This window comes from Ruditapes philippinarum, unplaced genomic scaffold (genome assembly GCF_026571515.1).
Source record: "Ruditapes philippinarum isolate M1 unplaced genomic scaffold, ASM2657151v2 ctg14520_1_1_1_1, whole genome shotgun sequence".
NCBI classification, from domain to species: domain Eukaryota; kingdom Metazoa; phylum Mollusca; class Bivalvia; order Venerida; family Veneridae; genus Ruditapes; species Ruditapes philippinarum.
In genome coordinates, this window is record NW_026858125.1 from 1 (window position 1) to 22,205 (window position 22,205).

At 36.4% G+C, this 22,205-nt stretch overlaps 1 protein-coding gene across 3 annotated transcripts; it reads left to right on the plus strand.

Annotated features, from left to right (window-relative positions):
* Positions 1-5,445: 5,445 nt before the first annotated feature.
* Positions 5,446-21,865, plus strand: LOC132752194 (sacsin-like). 3 transcript variants are annotated; one of them, XR_009628779.1, is made up of 3 exons: positions 5,446-6,537; positions 8,048-8,213; positions 21,296-21,865. XR_009628779.1 is itself a non-coding variant. In XM_060742499.1 (3 exons), the coding sequence occupies exons 2-3, from the start codon at positions 8,082-8,084 to the stop codon at positions 21,440-21,442; spliced, it is 279 nt and encodes a 92-aa protein (XP_060598482.1). In that variant the 5' UTR covers positions 6,574-6,875; positions 8,048-8,081; the 3' UTR covers positions 21,443-21,865. The 3 variants fall into 3 exon arrangements, 2 of the variants coding, with proteins under 2 accessions (XP_060598482.1, XP_060598481.1); XM_060742499.1 differs by lacking the exon at positions 5,446-6,537 and adding an exon at positions 6,574-6,875; XM_060742498.1 differs by lacking the exon at positions 5,446-6,537 and having other exon boundaries at positions 7,894-8,213.
* Positions 21,866-22,205: the final 340 nt, after the last annotated feature.

Below are 22,205 nucleotides of genomic sequence, written 5' to 3' on the forward strand. Positions count from 1 at the left end.
TACGTTAAAGGAGCCATGTCTGTATGCAGCTCAAATTCTTTCCCGTACAAATATTTGTTGTATTTCTTTATTCCAAATACCATTGCAAGACATTCCCTTTCGATAACCGAGTAGTTTCTTCTCTATTCAACAATTTCTTACTCGCGTAAGCTATTGGAAGCAGACCATCATCAAACTGTTGAAGAAGTGCCGCGCCAACTCCGGTATCTGAGGCATCACATTGCAAAAACAAATGACTTTGAAAAGTCTGGAAGTCGTAGTATTGGTGATCGTGTCAGTACTTGCTTCAATGTCGTAAAGGCTTTTTCATGTTCTGGTTTCCATATGATTTTAATTGGCTGTCCTTTCTTCGTAAGATCAGTCAAGGGTGAAGCAATTTCTGCAAATGAAGCAATGAATTTTCTGTAGTATCCAGCTAGACCAAGAAATGATCTCAGTTGCTTCTTTGACTCTGGTCGCATAGCGTCTCTAATTTTGACTAATTTGTCATCTTCCATTTGCATTTGTCCTTTGCCAACAACATGACCGGTGAATGGTATACTTTCAAATCCAATCATACATTTAGAAGGCTTAACTGTGATATTTGCGTTTCGTATTCTTTCGAACACATTGTCTCAACATCTTCATGTGTCTCTCCCATGTAACCGTATGTCCAAGCACATCGTCAACATAGTTATCAGTATCATTCACTCCGGAAAGCAACTTCCGCATCATTCTATTAAATGTTGCACCAGAATTGACCATTCCAAATGGCATCTTTCTGAATTGGTAACTACCTTCTGTTGTAGAAAATGCTGTGAGATGTCTTGATTTTGCTTCAATTGGTATTTGCCAAAAACCTTTGGTCAAATCAATTTTCGTGAAGAACTTATCTTCTTTAAGTTTCGCCATCACATCCTCAACATTACCCATTGGTTCTGTATCAAACTTTGTTACAGAGTTGAGTCGTCTGAAGTCAATACAAAAACGGGTTTGTATTATCTTTTTTCTTCACAAAACAATTGGAGAATTATAATCAGAATTTGCTGGTTCGATGATACCACATTCAAGCATTTTCTTTATTCTCATCCTCTATCGCTGTCCTTTTTGCATATGGTATCGTATATTGTCTAACACGAATTGGTGTTTTGTCAGTCAACTCAATCTTGTGAGATTCAAGATCTGTAGTTCCCAGGAACGTCAGTAAAAATATCCTCAAATTCTTGAAGCAACGTATTTACTTCTGAGTTTTGTTCAAGTGTTAATTGATCATTAACATTAACATTTCTATACGTCTCTTCACCCTGTGTGTCTACTAGTTCTAAAAGATTTTCATCATCAACTACCCCAGTATCATCATTATTTTCAGCTTCTATTACAGCTACACTCGCACAAATTCTATCTTCTCTTACTTCGTATTTCTTCAGAAGATTTATGTGGTACATCCCAATTCTATCACCTACTTTCACTTTGTAGTCAAACTTGTTAACTGCTTCACTTACAACAAATGGACCTTTCCATTGTAACATCAGTTTATTGTGTGTTGAAGGCAGGAGCAATAAAACTTTGTCTCCTTTCTTTAGACTTCTTGGTCGTGTTTTCTTATCATAATGATGTTTATACTCTTCTTGTGAGTTGCTGAGATTCTCTCTAGCAATCTTGCATGTTTGTTCTAATCTATTTCTCAAATCTAGGACGTACTCATACGTATTACGTGTCTCTGGTACTTCTGTCTCTGTCCATAATTCTTTTAGTGCTTGCATTGGACCTCTAACAGTTCTTCCATATAGAAGTTCAAATGGTGAGAACCCTGTACTTGACTGAGGGACTTCTCTGTATGCAAAGAGAACCGCAGACAAATATCTATCCCAATCCTTAGGTCTTTCTTGGCACATTTTCTTCAACATGCTTTTTAAAATACCATTCATTCTCTCACAAAGACCATTACATTTTGGATTGTAAGGGGTCGTAAACAACTGTTTCAGTGATACAAGTCTACAAACTTCTTCCATAAGTTGTGACGTGAACTGACTACCCCTATCACTAAGTATTTCCGATGGGAAACCTACTCTTGCAAAAATATCTAACAATGCTTCAGCTATATTTTCAGTCTCGATTCTTGGTAAAGCAACCGCTTCTGGGTAACGTGTAGCATAATCAACTACAGTCAAGATGTATCTATTTCCCTTTTCCGATACAGGCGTTATTGGCCCTATCAAATCAACCGCAATTCTCAGGAACGGAGTATCAATAATAGGCATTTCACCTAAAGGAGCTTTCTGAAGTCTACCCCTGGGCACCGTCTTCTGACAAATGTCACAGGAACGACAAAATCTAGTTATATCACTAGAAATACCTGGCCAGTGAAAACTAGACTGTATCCTGTCTAAAGTCTTGCGTACAGACAAATGCCCACCCACTATAGATTCATGAGCTAATGACATAACTCTTTTGTGATATTTACTAGGAACAACTATTTGTTTTGTTTCAGACTTCAAATCACCTTTCACCGTCTCAAATATTCTATACAACACATCTTTTTCTACTTCATATCTAAAATTGTTACCGCTTTTTGTTTTCATGATCTTATTTTCCCTAGCATACTGCCACAAACGCTGTAACGTATTGTCATTTGATTGTTCTTTCTTAAGAACATCTACCGTAATTTCATTATCTTCGACCTTTGGAACTTTAAGAGGTTTCATTGCTTTCTTCTCTTTTTCTGCCTGTGCTCTAGTAACAACAGCAGCTATATTTGTTACTTCTTGACTAACCCACTTCTCATTTGGCTTATCAAGTACACCCTGAATATTGCCCAAGACTAAGTCACAAATTGCTGACTCTAAAACCATAGCTTCTATTTTACCCTTATAATAAGGTGTATCAATGTCTATTTTTGCCATAGGTACCAACCTGGCCCGACCATCTATTGCTATCATGACACAATTTTTATTCAGCATTTGATCTTCTTCCACTAACTTCTTTCTAACTACTGCTAACTCGCAACCAGTGTCTCTAAGAACTTTCACTTCTTGATTACCAACATATCCTAGTTTCAGATCCAATTGACGTTCACCTTCTAATGATTCTATTGTACAGCTGCTTGTAATGACAGGCACAGAATTACCATTGGCTAATTTAAGTTTCCCCTCTTCAATACAACCATCGTAAGAACTTGTTGGAGAAATTGACATACATAATCCCGATACTTTCTTATCATCTGATCTCCAATCACGTCTATTTTCTCCAGGCCTACTACGCCAGTTCCTTGGTGAAGAATCCCGATTTGTTTTAAAGTAATTTCTATTTTGCTCTCCATATGACATTGCAGCAGCCCCATATCTTTTCTTAGTCTGATCTCGACAATCTCTGGCCACATGCCCCTCTCTATTACATATGAAGCATGTTACTTTTCTATTTTCTCTGTGAAAGTGCTGTATTGGTTTCGATAGATTACCTTGATTAAGGCGTATTGGTGATTTATTTGAAAAATTGGCAACTTTTGAGCTTTTACTATTTGTAATTGTACCGCCATGAGCCTCTAAGTATTGTTCAGCCAAAGAGATGACATCTCTACGATCCTTTGGCTTTCGTTCCTTTAGAAAAAGAGCTAGCTCTGTTGAACAAACTTTGACAAATTGCTCTCTAATAATAAGATCTTTCAATTTATCTACTGTATCTGCAGCATCGGCCATTTCTGTCCATCTACTAAAGTACCTATCTAAGCGAGCCATAAATTGGTTTACAGTCTCCCCTTGTTCCGGCTTACTCTCTCTAAATTTATTTCTGAAACCGTCTTCTGTTAATTGGTATCTTTTCAAAACTGCTGTTTTTAATTCTTGATAGTCTGATGCTTGCTCAGGAGGCATACTAGTGTAAACTTCAAGACCTTTCCCCGTTAATAACGAACTTAAGCTTATTGCCCATGTGTCTTCTTTCCATCCTTGACTGATAGAGAATCTTTCAAAACGCTCTATATAAGCATCTATGTCATCTTTTGACTCTTCAAATTTAGGCAATCTTGGCCTCAAACCGGTGCTAGGTGGGGTATCAAGGCGATCCCCAGCCTCAATTTTTAACTTCATTAATTCTATTTCTTGCTCTTTCATTTTCATCTCTACTTCAGCTTGAAATAAACGTTTCTTTTCCTCACGCTCAGCTTCTTTTTCTAAACGCTCTGCCTCAAATCGCCGTCGCTCTTCCTCACGTTCATCTTCTTTTGCTTTACGCTCGGCCTCAAATCGCCGTCGCTCTTCCTCACGTTCATCTTCTTTTGCTTTTCGCTCGGCCTCAAATCGCCGTTTATCTTCTTCACGTCTAATATTTCTCTCTTCTCTATCAAGATATTCTGATTCTTTCTTTTGAACATAATCACGTAACTCCCGTGCTTCAACCCAAGCCTCTCTCCCAATGATACCCATTTCTCATAATCCATAATTGCTTAATAATGGATTACTATTAAAGAAATAATAAACTTTTACGAAACCCGTAAAGTAAACACTTATTAATCAACAAAATGGTGTACCTCTGTAGCACCGACAATCGTTATTCCAAATCTAATCTCTATATAACAGTGGCACCTACCGGGCACCGGCAATGAACTTGTATCAACAGTAACAACCAGGGGACCGATAATAATCTTCCCGTAGTGTTTAACAACAATGTAAGCTTTAATAAAACAACCAACTGAGCACCGGCAGCAAAAACTTTCTATTCAACTATGATAAACACTTTTATGAATAATCACCCACTGAACACCGGTTATAAACTTTAATCAACTACTGATGTTTATAACCTCAACAAATTATAAGTTATATCTTTATCATCGATATAAACTTATTAACACAATGACTCAAACTATCGAAACAAATGTCTCCCAAAGACCACTTAATTCTATCACCGTATAAACAGTATTCAACAAAGGGTGCTCTCCTGCTAAAATGCAATAACTCCTTCAGTATAAATAAACTTTTAAACACAGCCCGTCACCGCTTCTATACATATAACTCTCTACTTAAACTCTATTGTACAGAGGGTTTACTTGTATAACACTACAACAGATTTATCGATTTTTGCCTAACAGCATTTTACAATGCTACATTTTACCAACAGATCGTAAATGATTTAAAGTTTAACAAATTTTTTATCAAAGTTTAACAAACAATATTTTGCCAGAAAAGATTCCAACTTAAAGAGAATATCCCGGACGAGCCCCCAAATTGTCAGGAGAAATGTCTGCCTTGATGTTATTTAATCTGAGAAAAGATTTAGTAATAAATACTAGAACCAATTTCCAAGATATGGAGGCTGGGCAACACCGCCTGACATAAAAGTGAAATATTCTCAGTTGGAAAACTAGCATGTAATTGTTTAGTTAACACTATCTTTTTTTTAGGTATTTTTATCCTTTTCTATCTCAAATCAATATATACATGTAAACAACAAACTCTGATTATTATTTACACCCAAAACAAAGAGCTCTGATCATTATTTACACCCAAAACAAACACACATCATTTATCAGCCACTTATATGAAATATCTTTTCACGTATACGTCTTTTATACGAAACAAGACACCTGGCGAGCCCAAGCTCTAACAACTTATGACCAAACAACAATAAAATCACCACAAAATGAAGAACACAAAAAAATGAATATTTTTACAACTCTAAGATACGGTATAAACCACAAACATTCATCCAACAATATTAACTTCACACAATCTAATCAGCATCAGAAAACAACTTAAACTAAAGCACCCAATATTTACATATATCCTCAAAACAAAGCAGCAACTAATATAATCTTGATATAATACCAAACATTCAACCAATATCAACCAATTATATCTTCACAAACAGATATAACTCAACAACCAAAACAACAAATTACAACCAATAAACCCTGATCAATTAAGATCACCACAATTATATTCAACCACTTCAACAAACCAACAAAACTGACTTCAAAACAACAAAATTCTCTTCAAAACAACAAAATTCTCTTCCCAATAAAAAAATAACCCCTCACACTATAAGCGTGTGTCTCCTAACTGATGTAAAATCTCTCTCTAAACGCGCATATTTGCTAGCTGAAACGACTTGACATTTAAACATGTATACATATTTTATACTCCCAGCAACAGGTTTATAAATGAAACTGTACATTGAAATATGATACACTTCAGTGTATCGCTGACTCGTTGTAAAAAAAAACTATCTACAGTGAAACTGTGATTATTCTGACAACACTCAAATGTCACAGTACCTATAACCATGACACGAACATGTAAATGTATGATTGCGCTGTCTTGACAAATGATTAAATTACGTTTGAGTTGAGTTTTATCTGTAGAATTTCAGTTTGCTGCTTTTTTTTATTAATCTTATGCAAACAAAGGCTCAAGTTATCATCCCAGAACAGTACAGTTTTTACAAATACCTTTATATTGACATGCGAGACAGTTTATACAAGTCATGCACATTTGCAAGATATTAGTCGATGCGAGCTGTCCGTTATTAATTTGAACAAATAGCTTGAAACTAGTCATCTGGAAAGTAAGTTCATTTTAATACGTGTCATTGTTTGAACGTAGGACCCATTACAAAGAGTGTACTAAGATTTAACGGACAATGAGCTTTAAATGTACATGTATATTGAAAAACAATAAATCAGTCAAGCATTGAAATCTCAGAGCGGGGAGTACACACGAGGATCACGTGCACTTTTTACCTTGACAACAAATAATAGGGGAATAGTGTTAAAATTGTGTAAATGCAAGAGGCAGGACGTGAAGTGGTTGCACACTTTGTTCGAGCGATCAAAATGGTTGCAAACTTAGCAAAATTGGTACCGGGTCATAAATATTTATAACGCCCGCGCGTATTTTCTCAAGGTAAGTGGGTTTTGTTGACGTTACAGGCTTGTTATAGTTTATATCGGTCAAGCCTGACGTCTAATGTTTATTGCATAATTATTATCATAAAAAATATAAAAAAATGTCTATTGTCTTGCCTTTCAAACTTTATTCAAAAGTTTATTATATTTTCTTTCAATTTCATGCTCAATCATTAACAAAAACTCATAAACAGTATAGTTATAAAGTTAAAAATAAAATACAAATACTATTCTATTTTTTGCCTGGTTAAGAAAAGTGCTTTACAGATTGATGAAAAATATATTTGTTAACGCTGACGGTGCATGGGCAAAAACTTCGTTCAAAAATGTTTCATTCATTTAAACCATGGATTGGAATTGGTCAATCAGAGCGAAAGTACAACAAATTATTGACTTCGTCGTATTTTCGTGTTTTGATCCAGTGTCCCTTGGAGCAAAATTACGACATGGCACAAATCTGGCACCACACAAATCAGCCACCATATTTATCAACACCCCCGCGGGAGCGCGGAGCGAGATTTAAGAAATTAACGGCGTGGGCGCGGAGCGAAAACACGCTAATTAGCGGGGGTGCAAGAGGCAGTTTAATAAATGAAGCTTCGCCCCCCACCTGCTAATAAGTTTGCTTTCGCCCCGCACCCCGCCAAGCGAAAAACCGAGAATTAACAAGTTAAAATGGCGGAGGCGCGGAGCAAAAACAAGCTTATTAGCGAGTGCGCTAATTTGCGTGATTTCGCTCCGCGCCCCCGCCGTTTGATTTCTTAAATCATGCTCTGCGCCCCCGTGAGGCGAAGTTTTATTTATTAAACTTCGCTCCGCGCCCCCGCTAATTAGCGACTTTTCGCTTCGCGTCCCCGCCATTTTAACTTGTTAGTTCTCGACTTTTCGCATGGCGGGGTCGCGGAGCGAAAACATGAATGGTACAAATCAGCCACCATAGATTCAAGTGTTTCAATCCAACACAATCGAACTAAAAATATAGTAAACTAACGTGTCTCACGTGTCACCAGACTAACGTGTCACCAGATTATAGTACCAGACCAACAAATCGTTATTATGTATTGATCCTGAGTTGATACTTTAGTCATTTTCAATGACGTAGCAGACCAAATATTGAGATAGAGAGTCATTCATTTTCTTTGAGAGATGAAAATTATTGTATTGTTTCAGATTTCATGGTCATGTGATTAAATGATTCGAAAGAATGGCTGACGTCATTTCTGGTGACAGTGCGGACTCGGATGTCGAGGAAAATCTTGGGATACTGCGACCTACAGTTTTAGAACATATCAAAGAAATTCTGCGTGAATACAGGAACGATGTTCAAATCATAAAGGTTAGTACATTGTGTAATTTAAATTAATTCGAAATTAAAATTGTAATGTATTGTTTGATAGTGAAGGTGATACAACTAGATTAGATAAAACTATACTCTTCTTTAGATATAGTTATCACGTGGTTAAGATATCATATGACCTTATTATCAGTTATTATCAACTTATTATCACAGATACTGTCGTCATATTAAGGAAAACAATTCACCTAAATTGAACTTTATTTCTACTCACATCATACCATTACTTAATAACGTGATGGTATGTCCTAATTTTGTGTTTGTGTCATAAGGTCAGTCCTATTAGGGTGAAAGTACCTCTTGTGTATGTTAAGTCCTAATTTGGGTACATATCTTTCTTTTTTTAAGTGATATCTAAGCAAAGGTTAGGGGTGTTAGTTTCTCCTAATAAGATATAACAAAACCAGCCTGTGTCGTTAGCACGTATCCGTAGATAAATGAAAAAAAATGATGCACATATATCATAAACAACTGATTCATATTAATATTGCTCTACCTTTTTGTGTCGTTTTGAAAAAGGCGACATATAGGGGTTACTTTTGTCGGTGGTGTCGGTGTCGTTGTTCTGCGTCCATGTCGGCATAACCTAAAGCTTGTCCGGAACATAAGTCAGTCATTATAAGTCAGATTGACTTCAAACTTGGTATGCATGCTTCTTATAATGACCCGAAGTGCAGTGCACAAGAACCGGTACTCTGCACTTCCTTGTTTTTGAGTTATTGCCCTTTGTTAATTTTCATACTTTATTTTTGTCCGGGCCATTTCTCCTAAAGCATAAAAGCTATGGTCTTTAAACTTCATAGGATGATAGATCTTATTAAGGAAAAGTGCAGTGTACAAGAACTGGTACTCTGCACTTCCTTATTTTTGAGTTATTGCCTTTGTTAATTTTCATACTTTATTTTTGTCCAGGCCATTTCTCCTAAACTATAAAAGCTTTGGTCTTCAAACTTCATTGGATGATAGTTCTCATTAAGAAAACGTGCAGTGCACAAGAACTGGTACTCTGCACTTCTTATTTTTTGAGATATTATCCTTTGTTAATTTTCATACTTTATTTTTGTCCAGGCCATTTCTCATAAATTATAAAAGCTATAGACTTGAAACTTCAGAGGATGATAGATCTCATTAAAAAAAAGTGCAGTGCACAAGAACCGGTGCTCTGCACTTCTTATTAAGCTGCCCGAAAAATTTCGGGGGAGCATATAGTCGTCGGGTTGTCCGTCCGTCCGTCAGTCCGGCCGTACGTACGTCCCGAATTCGTGTCCAGCCCATAACTTTGTTATTTTAAGTCGGATTTTAAAAGTATTTCACAGAAATGATCACCATATTGAGACGACGTGTCGTGCACAACATTTGGGTCGCTACCTTGAAGGTCAAGGTCACAGCATGACCTTGCAGCAAAATCGTGTCCGGTCCATAACTTCATTATTTGAAGTCGGATTTTAAAAATATTTCACAGAAATGATCACCATATTGAGACAATATGTCGCGTGCAACATTTGGGTCGCTACCTTGAAGGTCAAGGTCACAGCATGACCTTGCAGCAAAATTGTGTCCAGCCCATTACTTTGTTATTTAAAGTCGGATTTTAAAACTTTTTCACAGAAATGATCACCATATTGAGACAACGTGTCGCGCGCAACATTTGGGTCGCTACCTTGAAGGTCAAGGTCACAGCATGACCTTTCAGCAAAATCGTGACCGGTCCATAACTTTGTTATTTGAAGTCGGATTTTAAAAATATTTCACAGAAATGATCACCATATTGAGATGACGTGTCGCGCGCAACATCTGGGTCGCTTCCTTGAAGGTCAAGGTCACAGCATGACCTTGCAGCAAAATGGTGTCCGGCCCATTACTTTGTTATTTGAAGTCGGATTTTAAAACTTTTTCACAGAAATGATCACAACATTGAGACGACGTGTCGTGCGCAACATTTGGGTCGCTACCTTGAAGGTCAAGTCACAGCATGACCTTGCAGCAAAATAGTGTCCGGTCCATAACTTTGTTATTTGAAGTCGGATTTTAAAAATATTTCACAGAAATGATCACCATATTGAGACGATGTGTCGCGCGCAACATCTGGGTCGCTTCCTTGAAGGTCAAGGTCACAGCATGACCTTGGAGCAAAATCGTGTCCGGCACATAACTTCGCTATTTGAAGTTGGATTCAAAAAATATTTCACAGAAATGATCATCATACTAAGATGACGTGTCACGCACAATGTTTGGGTCGCTGCCTTGAAGGTCACAGCATGACCTTGCAGCAAAATCGTGTACGGCCCATAACTTCCTTACTTGAAGTCAGATTTTTAAACTTTTTCACAGAAATGATCACCATATTAAAATGGCGTGTCGCGCGCAACATTTGGCTCGCTACCTTGAAGGTCAAGGTCACAGCATGACCTTGCAACAAAACCGTGTCCGGCACATAACTTCATTATTTGAAGTCGGATTTTACAACTATTTCACAGAAATGATCACCACAATGAGACATTGTGTCGCGCGCAACATTTGGGTCGCTACCTTGAAGGTCAAGGTCACGGCATGACCTTGCAGCAAAATCGTGTCCGGCCCATAACTTTGTTACTGGAAGTAGGATTTAACAACTATTTCACAGAGATGATCACCATATTGAGACAATGTGTCGCGCGCAACATTTGGTCCCTACCTTGAAGGTCAAGGTCACAGCATGACCTTGCAGCAAAATCATGTCCGGCGCATTACTTCGTTATCTGAAGTCGGATTTTACAATTTCACCATATTGAGACAATGTGTTGTGCACAATATTTGGGTTATTTTTACACTTTGAACTTTGTCTGTGGCATAACTCTGACATAACAAGAGGTATACCTTCCTGTGTCCAAAACCTATTCGGGGAGCATCACCCAGTTCAACCGGATCTTGTTTTCTTAGTTATTGCCCTTTGTTAATTTTCATATTTTATTTTTGTCCAGGTCATTTCTCCTAAAGTATAAAAGCTATAGACTTGAAACTTCATAGGATGATAGATCTCATTAAGAAAAAGTGCAGTGCACAAAAACTGGTACTCTGCACTTCTTATTTTGAGTTATTACCCTTTATCAATTTTTATACTTTATTTTTGTCCAACCATTTCTCATAAATTATAAAAGGTATAGACTTGAAACTTCATAGGATGATAGATCTCATTAAGAAGAAGTGCATTGCACAAGAACCAGTGCTCTGCACTTCTTATTGTTTTAGTTATTGCCCTTTGTTAATTTTCATACTTTATTTTTGTCCAGACCATTTCTCATAAATTATAAAAACTATAGACTTGAAACTTCATAGGATGATAGATCTCATAAAGAAGAAGTGCAGTGCACAAGAACCGGTGCTCTGCACTTCCTATTTTTTGAGTTATTGCCCTTTGTTAATTTTCATACTTTATTTTTGTCCAGGCCATTTCTCATAAATTATAAAAGCTATAGACTTGAAACTTCAAAAGATGATAGATCTCATAAAGAAGAAGTGCAGTGCACAAGAACCGGTGCTCTGCACTTCCTATTTTTTGAGTTATTGCCCTTTGTTAGTTTTCAAACTTTATTTTTGTCCAGGCCATTTCTCATAAATTATAAAAGCTATAGACTTGAAACTTCAAAAGATGATAGATCTCATTAAGAAAAAGTGCAGTGCACAAGAACCGGTGCTCTGCGTTGCTTATTTTTTTAGTTATTGCCCTTTGTTAATTGTCATACTTTATTTTTGTCCAGGTCATTTCTCCTTATGTATAAAAGCTATAGACTTGAAACTTCATAAGATGATAGATCTCATTAAGAAAAAGTGCAATGCACAAGAACTGGTGCTCTGCGCTTCTTATTTTTTTAGTTATTGCCCTTTGTTAATTTTCATACTTTATTTTTGTCCAGGTCATTTCTCCTTAAGTATAAAAGCTATAGACTTGAAACTTCATAAGATGATAGATCTCATTAAGAAAAAGTGCAGTGCACAAACACCGGTGCTCTGCACTTCTTACTTTTAGAGTTATTGTCCTTTGTTATTTTTCATACTTTATTTTTGTCCAGGCCATTTCTCATACATTATAAAAGCTATAGACTTGAAACTTCATAGGATGATAGATCTCATTAAGAAGAAGTGCAGTGCACAAGGACCAGTGCTCTGCACTTCTTATTGTTTTAGTTATTGCCCTTTGTTAATTTTCATACTTTATTTTTGTCCAGGCCATTTCTCATACATTATAAAAACTATAGACTTGAAACTTCATAAGATGATAGATCTCATTAGGAAGAAGTGCAGTGCACAAGAACCGGTGCTCTGCACTTCCTTTTTTTTGAGTTATTGCCCTTTGTTAATTTTCATACTTTATTTTTGTCCAGGCTATTTCTCCTAAAGTATAAAAGCTATGGTCGTCAAACTTCATAGGATGATAGATCTCATTAAGGAAAAGTGCAGTGTACAAGAACTGGTACTCTGCACTTCTTATTTTTGAGTTATTACCCTTTATTAATTTTCATACTTTATTTTTGCCCAGGCCATTTCTCATTAATTATAAAAGCTATAGACTTGAAACTTCATATGATGATAGATCTTATTGATAAGAAATGCAGAGCACAGAAACTGCTGCTCTGCATTTCTTATTTTTTTAGTAATTGTCCTTTGTTAATTTTCATATTCCATTTTGTCCTGGCCATTTCTCCTAAACTATATTGTTCACAAGGCGACACATCCGACTCGCGGAGTTCTAGTTTCTGGCATAAATACCAGGCCATTTGATTAGCATCAATACATGAATGTTATTAAACCCTTTTGTTTTGCGAAACCACGCCTTTTGTTTTGCGAAACCACGCCTTTTGTTTTGCCTTAAAACGCCTTTGTTTATCTTCTATGTGTTTTTTTTGCGTTTTACGCATTTTATTTATTATGCCCCTAGGCATATTGTAATTGGACCGTACGTCCTTCTTTCTACATACAAGGTTAATCTAAAACGGCTAATGGTTTTTTCTTAAGTACTACCTGTCACAATGACTTTATAATTTACACACTTACTAATCAAAATAAAGTGATCCTGGCAAGTTACATAACTATGGCTTACATTTGTTCCAAGTTATTGCCCTTTTCAGCACTTTGAAAATGAATATGGTTAGCCTAAACCCGCAAGTTGGATATATCTTAAGTTTTATCTATACTTATAGCTTCATATTTTTCACACTTACTTATCAATACAAAGTACGTGATATTGCCATTTTTCTTCAGCTGCGCTTCGGGCTAAATTCCTTCCTCAGTCTGACAAACCAGTCCGTAAACTTGCATATTGCCCTCAAGGTCATGTTTTATTTGTTAAAATAAAGCACACACATAATATTTGGATTATGTTGAAAGGTTTTATGTTCCAGTTCCAGATCGTATTTTATTTTATCTGACTGATAAAATAAACAAATGAAGATCATATATACAAGGAAGCATTGTAATAATTGCACTTTTTTCTCCCGATCGAAGTACAGCCAAACACGTTTTTTACAAATCAAAGCCGTGAGCAAAAAAAAAAGTCAAATTATGTCCGAAATAACTTTTATGTGGAAAATGTGCTAAAATATATTTCAATATAACAATATATAACTCTGCGTAGAAGCACAATTTGTATCAATGAGATTATCGTACCGTATGATGGTGAAAACGCCATGATACGATGGTGAGAACGCGATGATGAAAACGCGATGGTACGATGTTGAAAATGCGATGGCAAGATGATCAAAAACGCAATGGCACGATGGTGAAAACGCGATGGCACGATGGTGAAAACACAATGGTACAATGGTGAAAACGCCATGGTACGATGGTGAAAACGCGATGATGTAAACGCGATGGCTTGATGATAGAAACGCGATGGTACGATGGTGAATGCGCGATGGCACGATGGTGAAAACGCGATGGTCAATGGTGAAAGCGCGATGGTACGAGGGTGAAAACGCGATGGCACGATTGTGAAAACGCAATGGTACGATGGTGAAAACGCGATGATGAAAACGCGATGGCTTGATGATAGAAACGCGATGGTATGATGGTGAAAACGCAATGGTACGATGGTGAAAACGCAATGGCACGATGATGAAAACGACATGGTCAATGGTAAAAGCGCGATGGTACGACGGTGAAAACGCAATGGCACGATGGTGAAAACACAATGGCACGATGATGAAAACGCGATGGCACGACGGTGAAAACGCGATGGCACGATGGTGAAAACGCAATGGCACAACGGTGATAACGCGATGGTGCGATGGTGAAACGCGATGGCACGACGGTGAAAACGCAATGGTACGATGGTGAAAACGCAATGGTACGATGGTGAAAACGCGATGATGAAAACACGATGGATTGATGATAGAAACGCGATGGTACGATGGTGAAAGCGCGATGGCACGATGGTGATAACGCGATGGTTAATGGTGAAAGCGCGATGGTACGACGGTGAAAACGCGATGGCACGATGGTGAAAACGCAATGGCACGATGGTGAAAACGCGATGGCACGACGGTGAAAACGCGATGGCACGATGGTGAAAACGCGATGGCACGACGGTGAAAACGCGATGGTGCGATGGTGAAAACGCGATGGCGCGATAATACGATGGTGAAACGCGATGGCATGATATTACTGTAATATCATATTACATATTATAAGTAAGATCAATTTTCAGAACAACTGAATTTATTAATTTGAAACCAAATACAAATGTGCATGTTTTTCGGGATCACTCTCTGAATCCAATGAATCTTATATAGATTTAGAACTAGTAAATGGCCTTTTTGTAGTAAGAAAATTCTTGGTTAAAGCTTTGCAGGCAATTTTCAGAACGACATGTACCCTGGTAAAATGTATTCATTTGAAATTTTAACATAATTATAACATCAGTTGTCGAAAGAACACGATAAATATTCACATGAAACATAACACATGTCCCAGGGACAATAATTGGAGGACTCTTTCCGAGCCCGATAAAACTCTGGCATAGACTTTTTCTCCCCTTTTGTGAATATGATTAATGCTTTGTGCATGACTGATGTTTGGTCCTCTTTTGACAGTATTTGAGCCGCGTCACGACAAAACCAACATAGTAGGTTTGCGACCAGCATGGAGCCTGATCAGACTGCGCGGATTTGTTTTGTTTTTGTCGTGACGCGGCTCATTTATGCAATTCCCTGTTCATGTCTGTCGCATCCAGTGCTTTCAGCACTTTGATATGGAATATTATCATGACCTTAACCAACACGTTCTTGTTTTACATTGATACTATGAGGCTTTCGTTAATTCATTACCGATTATTCATGGAGGATCAAATGAGTAAACTTTGCTACGATGGACCATAACTCTCGGCATTATAGGAGAGAAAGAAATTTAGGTGCTTGCACGTAAAAGAGACGCCAGAGAGTAGTTTTCTCTCTCGATTGATGTATTTATTTATTTGATAAAAGTCTATACCAAGAACTTGTGTACAAATTTCCAGATTATTCGGCCAGTCCGTTTTAACTTAAGGATATTTATTTTTATTGCAAAAATTACACACACAAAATAATAAAAAAGAATCACACAAAATATTTTTTTCAATTGAATTCCGAGTATATTTCTTCTTATCGTAATCATTTCTTTCCATTTCAAGTGTGCCAGTTGATCTGTTGGCAGAAAGTCAACTTTGAAAATATAAAGTAGTGGAGATCTCCTGTGCATCGGTCGAATGTTCCACTACCCCATTGTATGAAGTAACAGAAGTGCATTTCATTAGCTACTTAGGGAACGTAGTTTTAGGCCTTAGGACATGTGGAGTGGATTTTCTTTAAGGATTCATTCTCTTTATTGTTAAAATTTGAGCAGCGTCACGTCAAAACCAACATAGTGCGTTTATCCAGACCAGCCTGCACAGTCTGATAAGGGTATGTTGTTCGCTTACCAACGCTATTACAAGTAAAGAAACTGATAGCGAACAGCATGGATCCTGATCAGACTGCGCGGATGCCCAGGCTGGTCTAGATCCATGCCTGTCGCAAACACACTATGTTGGTTTTGTCATGAAGCGGCTCAGCATTTTTGTATCGCCTCTATTAGACGGGTTTGATTTTCAGAAAAGACCCTCCGTTAAGAGTCTAACGGCATTTTTTAGTACAAGCAGGTAGTGAATCGTTTTAAGATAATTCGGGTACGCTGAATCCATTTTTTGCTCTACCACGGCTGTACTCGAAGTCCTTGACCTTCTAAAGGTCAAATCAAAATGGCCACCATTGTCCTTCACCATCTACTTAAAAAAATATTATTTCTGGTACATATCGTATCGTATGTCCGTTAATCTACATGGAATAAAGTTTATAATTACTTTTAGGAATAATTGGCTGATAACTATACATGCTTTACACATTGACTTCTATGCCGGCCATCTTTGATTTCAAAATGGACACCATTTTTAACAAATATAAGTAAAGTGGTTTAAACAAATGGATCCTTCTGTAGGAATGAATATCAAAAATTGTATAATGATATGAGCAACATGTCATGTCGAATTGTACATGCTGTGTAGGTATAATGCGCACTTTAATTTACATCATTACTTTAAACTATCACAGGTCATCTTTTTGGACAATTAATCTTAATCAGGTATCTATCTGAGATCCCAAATGTCTTACATAAAACCTGCACATTTTAATTTACCATTAGATGTTTAAGTTTTCTTTTTTTGATAGAATAGCATTTGTGTAAACATTTATGGACACTAGATCATTTTATAATTTGAAAGCCAAGAGTCAAGGTCAGTATGTAAATATTTAAAAAAATTGCCTGTCATCTTCACAGGTCAGCGACTATGTCTCTGAGTCCGCATGTTTTTGCAACAATATCTATTGTACGACCCGATTTAAAATAGAAAACAACAACAACAACAACAACAGAATCTCTAAAAAACGATCAAAACGGCAAAATTGAAAACGTTGTATGCTCGATTTCATTGAGCCTGTACATTGACGTAACTGGAAATTGCAAGGTACCGTCCAAGCAACCTAGCACCGGCCCCTACGCAAAATTCATTTATCAAAATGGAAAATTGTCAAATTTGGAATTTAGAAACATCCGCAGATGTGTTTATACGATATCTTTAATTTTTGTATTGATATAGCTTCTTTATAAAGGGTCGTTTTTATCAATCAAATTTTAAACATGCCTAGCCATGGTTAAAAACAGATCATCTATTTATTAACTGAAATAAACTCAAATAAATGGTAAAGTCATTTTAATCTTTATTGTATTTCACTTTGGAAAAAAGTCTCGCAAACATGAACCATAAACAGTTTACGAGCTTGCACTGTCTTACGGGTAATGAATAATATAAAGTAAAACATTATAGGTCTACTGCGGGTATTTGATGATGGTACATGCATAGAAGATTAGACAGTTAATTGATACCAATTCTGCAATTAATATATTGACGATTCACTGCTGTTTACACTTTGTTATTAACACTGAATGACTTGATAGAGCATTTTGGTTTTTTTGCTATCAAATCATGTAAAATATATGCCTTCGAATCCTATGTCTTTTAATTTTATTAACTTACCTAAAAATACGACATTTTTTGCGTTTTGTCTTAATTCATTGGTATTCATTCATTGTCTTAGTTAATATCAAAATCTACGTTATAATTATGCCACTATGCCAAGGACGCTGTACCTTATTCTATCTCATGTTTTAAAATCATTCAAGTGACTAAGTTATATTCAAATCTTCGTACTTATTTTGTTCTTGGCTATCTTTCAAAAAATTGATGAGTATCTTATTCCATTATGATATAACATATTTTGATGTCATTTGCCACAATATAATTATTTTATCAACTATCACTCCATAAAATTACTTTGGTATTTTTTAGTGTAATATAAGTCACTAAAATGTGTACCAACTATTTTTGCACTATCCCGACAATTATGTAAAACAAAGTGAAACAAGGGCGTGCCACTTGAAATGTCTCCGAAGCTCGGCTCAGTTAAGGATATATTACCTTTGTTGCTGGGTCGTGTTGGGGTGGCGTTCATTGAACATTGCTAATCTTGTTTTCCATTATTTACATTGAAGGCATGGATACTGTAGTCTTAAAAGTTTTACAAAAATTAGAAACATTAAGAAGCATTTATTTACATCTTCAGTATTTCTTATTATTTTAAAAAGCATCCATGAATAAATTACCAAGATATAGACACAACCATCAATTTTATAAATTGACCTATCTAGCTAACAACCTAGTGTTTAAGCATTACAAGTAGTCCTAACGTGCGACAAATGTATGCCTAGTTACGCCAATATCCATCCAATGTATGACATAATTTATGACCGGAGATGACCTTCAAAATATCTATTCTCACTCAAGACAAATTGTTTCAAAGTACCACGTATTTATTCTTAGCTCTTGCTGAATAACACATATATGGCCTGGACATGACCACAAATGCATTCTCATATCATGACTTTGGAAATACAGGTGTGACCTTGGAACATTTGTCCGCTACATGTCGTCTTACAAAGAGGCGCCATATTTAACCCAAATGATTTTTAATATATGTGCCATATATTTATGCAGAATTATTTCAAAAGGCATCAATTAATGAGAAAGTTTTAGATCGGACACAACCATCTTGTTACGTTTTCTGTCATGATTTATAAGTTTAACTGTAGACATAACCCTGCTTGTGCATGACACGACCTTTTCAAATTACACATATACGCAAAGTTATTGTCGTTCCAGGACGGCGGCTTATACAATTGACAAGATTTAAATATTTTTACCCGTACACCGCCTGCTCTAGGTCAATCAAAACGGATAATTTAATACCACATGATAACCAAATAGTCGACAAAAGTCCTAACATAAGGGCCTCAACCACCATGTTCTTGTCGGGTTACCTATTTAAGCAAATAAAATACTATCCATATGCACGATGCTCGGCATAAGTATGTATGGGATAAACACCATATAGAATATTTCTCTTACAAGAAGAAACAATAGAATAGTAGTTTATTTCATGAAAAAATATTTTTTCGAATGCCAGCCTGGATGGCGATTCCTATATTACTTTTGGAAATACTAAGACTTTTTTTAAATATCAGGTCGTGCATGAAAAATTGTTGACCGGGTTCCCTACTAATGAACTTTTACAAAATTGTCTTTCTTGATAGACATGACCCTGTTCTTAGGATTGTTGAATTGGCTCCTGGGCACTACTCGTCCCAGTACATGTTCTTGCGCAATTGACATTGACATAAGAAATAACCAAAAAAGTTTCATGGTATCCCTGTTTGAAGATTAAGTAATAATAAGTACATCATTTCCCAATCCGTTATAGGCCGTATATTTATGCTTAACTATTTCAAAATTCATCTCTTAAAGACAGAATACTAAAATGCACATCTTTTTTCAAGCACTTTCAAGTCTAACATGAGGAGTTGAGCTTCAAACCTTGGTCTTTCTTATGACATTGTATCCATGTGCCACGCATTAATGCAATTTATTTCAAAATCTATCCGAAAATGACAGATATGAACGGGATTAAAAACGGAAAGACAGGGACAAGCTCTTATTGAGAGATTTGTGAAAATGTCTGTTATCTTCATGTTTGTTTCTTACTCCAAAAGCAGCCTTTTGCCTCCCATAACCAATGATTCATCCTATAGGTCGGGGGTATACGGAATTAATCTAAACGCCAAATTGTGATCGCAAATACCCCTAACTGACACAAGAGGACGGTCGGACAGATAGACAGACGGACAGACATTTGAGCAGGTCTCCCCTCAAGGCGATACAAATCCAATTTAAAAAACATCGCAATAATCGAAAGAACACGCATTGTATTTTTAGAAGTATAAAAATAACATCTAAATGGCGAAGTGAACGCAAATATGACTCATTGTATTAGGGTATTAATTGTCACCTTTTTCACCATAAAGTTTGTAGTTTTAATGGATGTTTTTCAAAGTCTTCATTTAGAAGTCTTAATTAGTATCATTGCACTTCTATAAAAGAAAACATGCCTGTAAAATGCCTTCTTGTGCTTGTTTACTTTAATTATAAAACAGTGTATAAAACATAGGAAATTGTCAGCCATTTTGAAATCCAAGATGGCTGCCGCAATAAATTTAATTGTTTTTGCATCTATTCTTCTCGTCCACATTTCAGCAGACTAAAATTAACAAAACATTAAATTAAAATGCCAAAAAATATGTATATATCTCGCCCATGGGAGAATAAAAGTAAAATTAAAAAATTCAATGGCGGCCATTTTGAAATTGATTTTTAGAGGTCAAGGACTAAAAATACAGCCGTGGTAGAGCAAAAAAGGAATTCAGCGTACTTGAAATAGGTAAGTAAGCCCAACTACCTGCTTGTACTAAAAAATGCCGTTAGGATGAACATTTTACCAAAATCAAACCAGTCTATATGGAGTAGTGGCGACATATAGGGATCACTTCTCCGTCGTCTATCTGTCCGTCTGTCTGTCTGTCTGTCCATCTGTCCGTCACAAAACTTGTCCGGACTACTCCTCATAAACTACTGATGCAATTTCATCCAAACTTTACAGGAATGATCAGTACCAAGTCGAGTTGTGCATATTGTCAGCATTTCCCGGTTCAATCATTTTTGTCAGAGTTATGGCCCTTTAATAATTTTTAATTTTAAAGTTTGTCCGAACTACTTCTCTTATACCACTTATGCAATTTCAATGAAACTTTACAGGATTGATCTATAGCTCAAGTCCTTAAGCATATTGCACGGCTTTTCCGGTTGAATGATTTTTGGCCGAGTTATGGCCCTCTGATAAAAAGGTGTTTTTTTCTGTGTGGTGCCAGATACACAAAAGCTTGTCCGGACTACTCCTCATAAACTACTGGTGCAATTTTATCCAAAATTTACAGGAATGATCAGTACCAAGTCTAGTTGTGCACTCTCCGTCTGTCTGTCCATCTGTCACAAAATTTGTTCCAACATGAAATTGGCCATCGTGAGGCGACTCATGTGATTACTGATCGCTTTTGTATTATTTTCTCTTCAGGAACTTATCCAAAATGCTGACGATGCTGGAGCATCACAGATGAAAATATTGTACCAAGCTAGATGTTTGAACCCAGAACATGCAGCCGAGAAGAAATTTAGAAAATTTCTAAGGGTAAGTTTATCAAATTATTATAGAGTTATTTAGTTCATTTATTATGACATCCGCAGATTTGTTCATGCGGCGGTTATCATGGAACCTTCAATGTGACACAGTCACATTTCATGACAACAGCGTATGGTTCCCAAGTAAAAGGACTTTATCAACTCATAATTGGGACAAGGACTTGATAACATAATTTTCTATTCTTTTGTATCATAAGATGTGATATAAAGTAAATGATACTGAACATGTTTTTTTAAAGCAAGTCTCCCATAAGGGCCATCTTAATCCTTCACTCGAGTAACATAAGAGAACTCAGAAAATAAATGAAAATTGGAACGTTTCTTGCATAATTTATTTGTTTTCTAATTCAACATTTTTCTTAAATATATCATTGAAAATTTCTTTGCCCACATGTCTGCCATTAATCAAGTGGCAACCAAATTTCGCCAGTACCAGTAGTTGGCAGAGTATCACGCGCGGAATCGTCATCAATGCTGTTATTCATACTAATGCTAGGATAAATCCTTTATCCGATGTTTTCTTTACAATTCTTTTATTTTTTTTGGCCCGATCTCCTTCTGAACGTTTAGAAAAATGCATTCTGCATTAATTACTCATATGTTTTGTAGTCGAAATTTAAAACAATTATCCGAGTACTATTCAACTATCTTCCTTTTGAAGAGTAACTATCCATGATTATCTTCCTTAGAAGCGCATTACGATGCGCACAAAATACTATCATTTGGGCTTGAACACTCACAATAAGGGTTTTAACTTAATGATGACTTAGAACCATCTTAAATTA

Coding starts and splice junctions, on each gene's coding strand:
- LOC132752194 (XM_060742499.1), top strand. CDS start 8,082: ATGGCTGACGTCATTTCTGGTGACAGTGCGGACTCGGATGTCGAGGAA. Junction 8,214..21,295: donor ACGATGTTCAAATCATAAAG/GTTAGTACATTG, acceptor TTTTCTCTTCAG/GAACTTATCCAAAATGCTGA.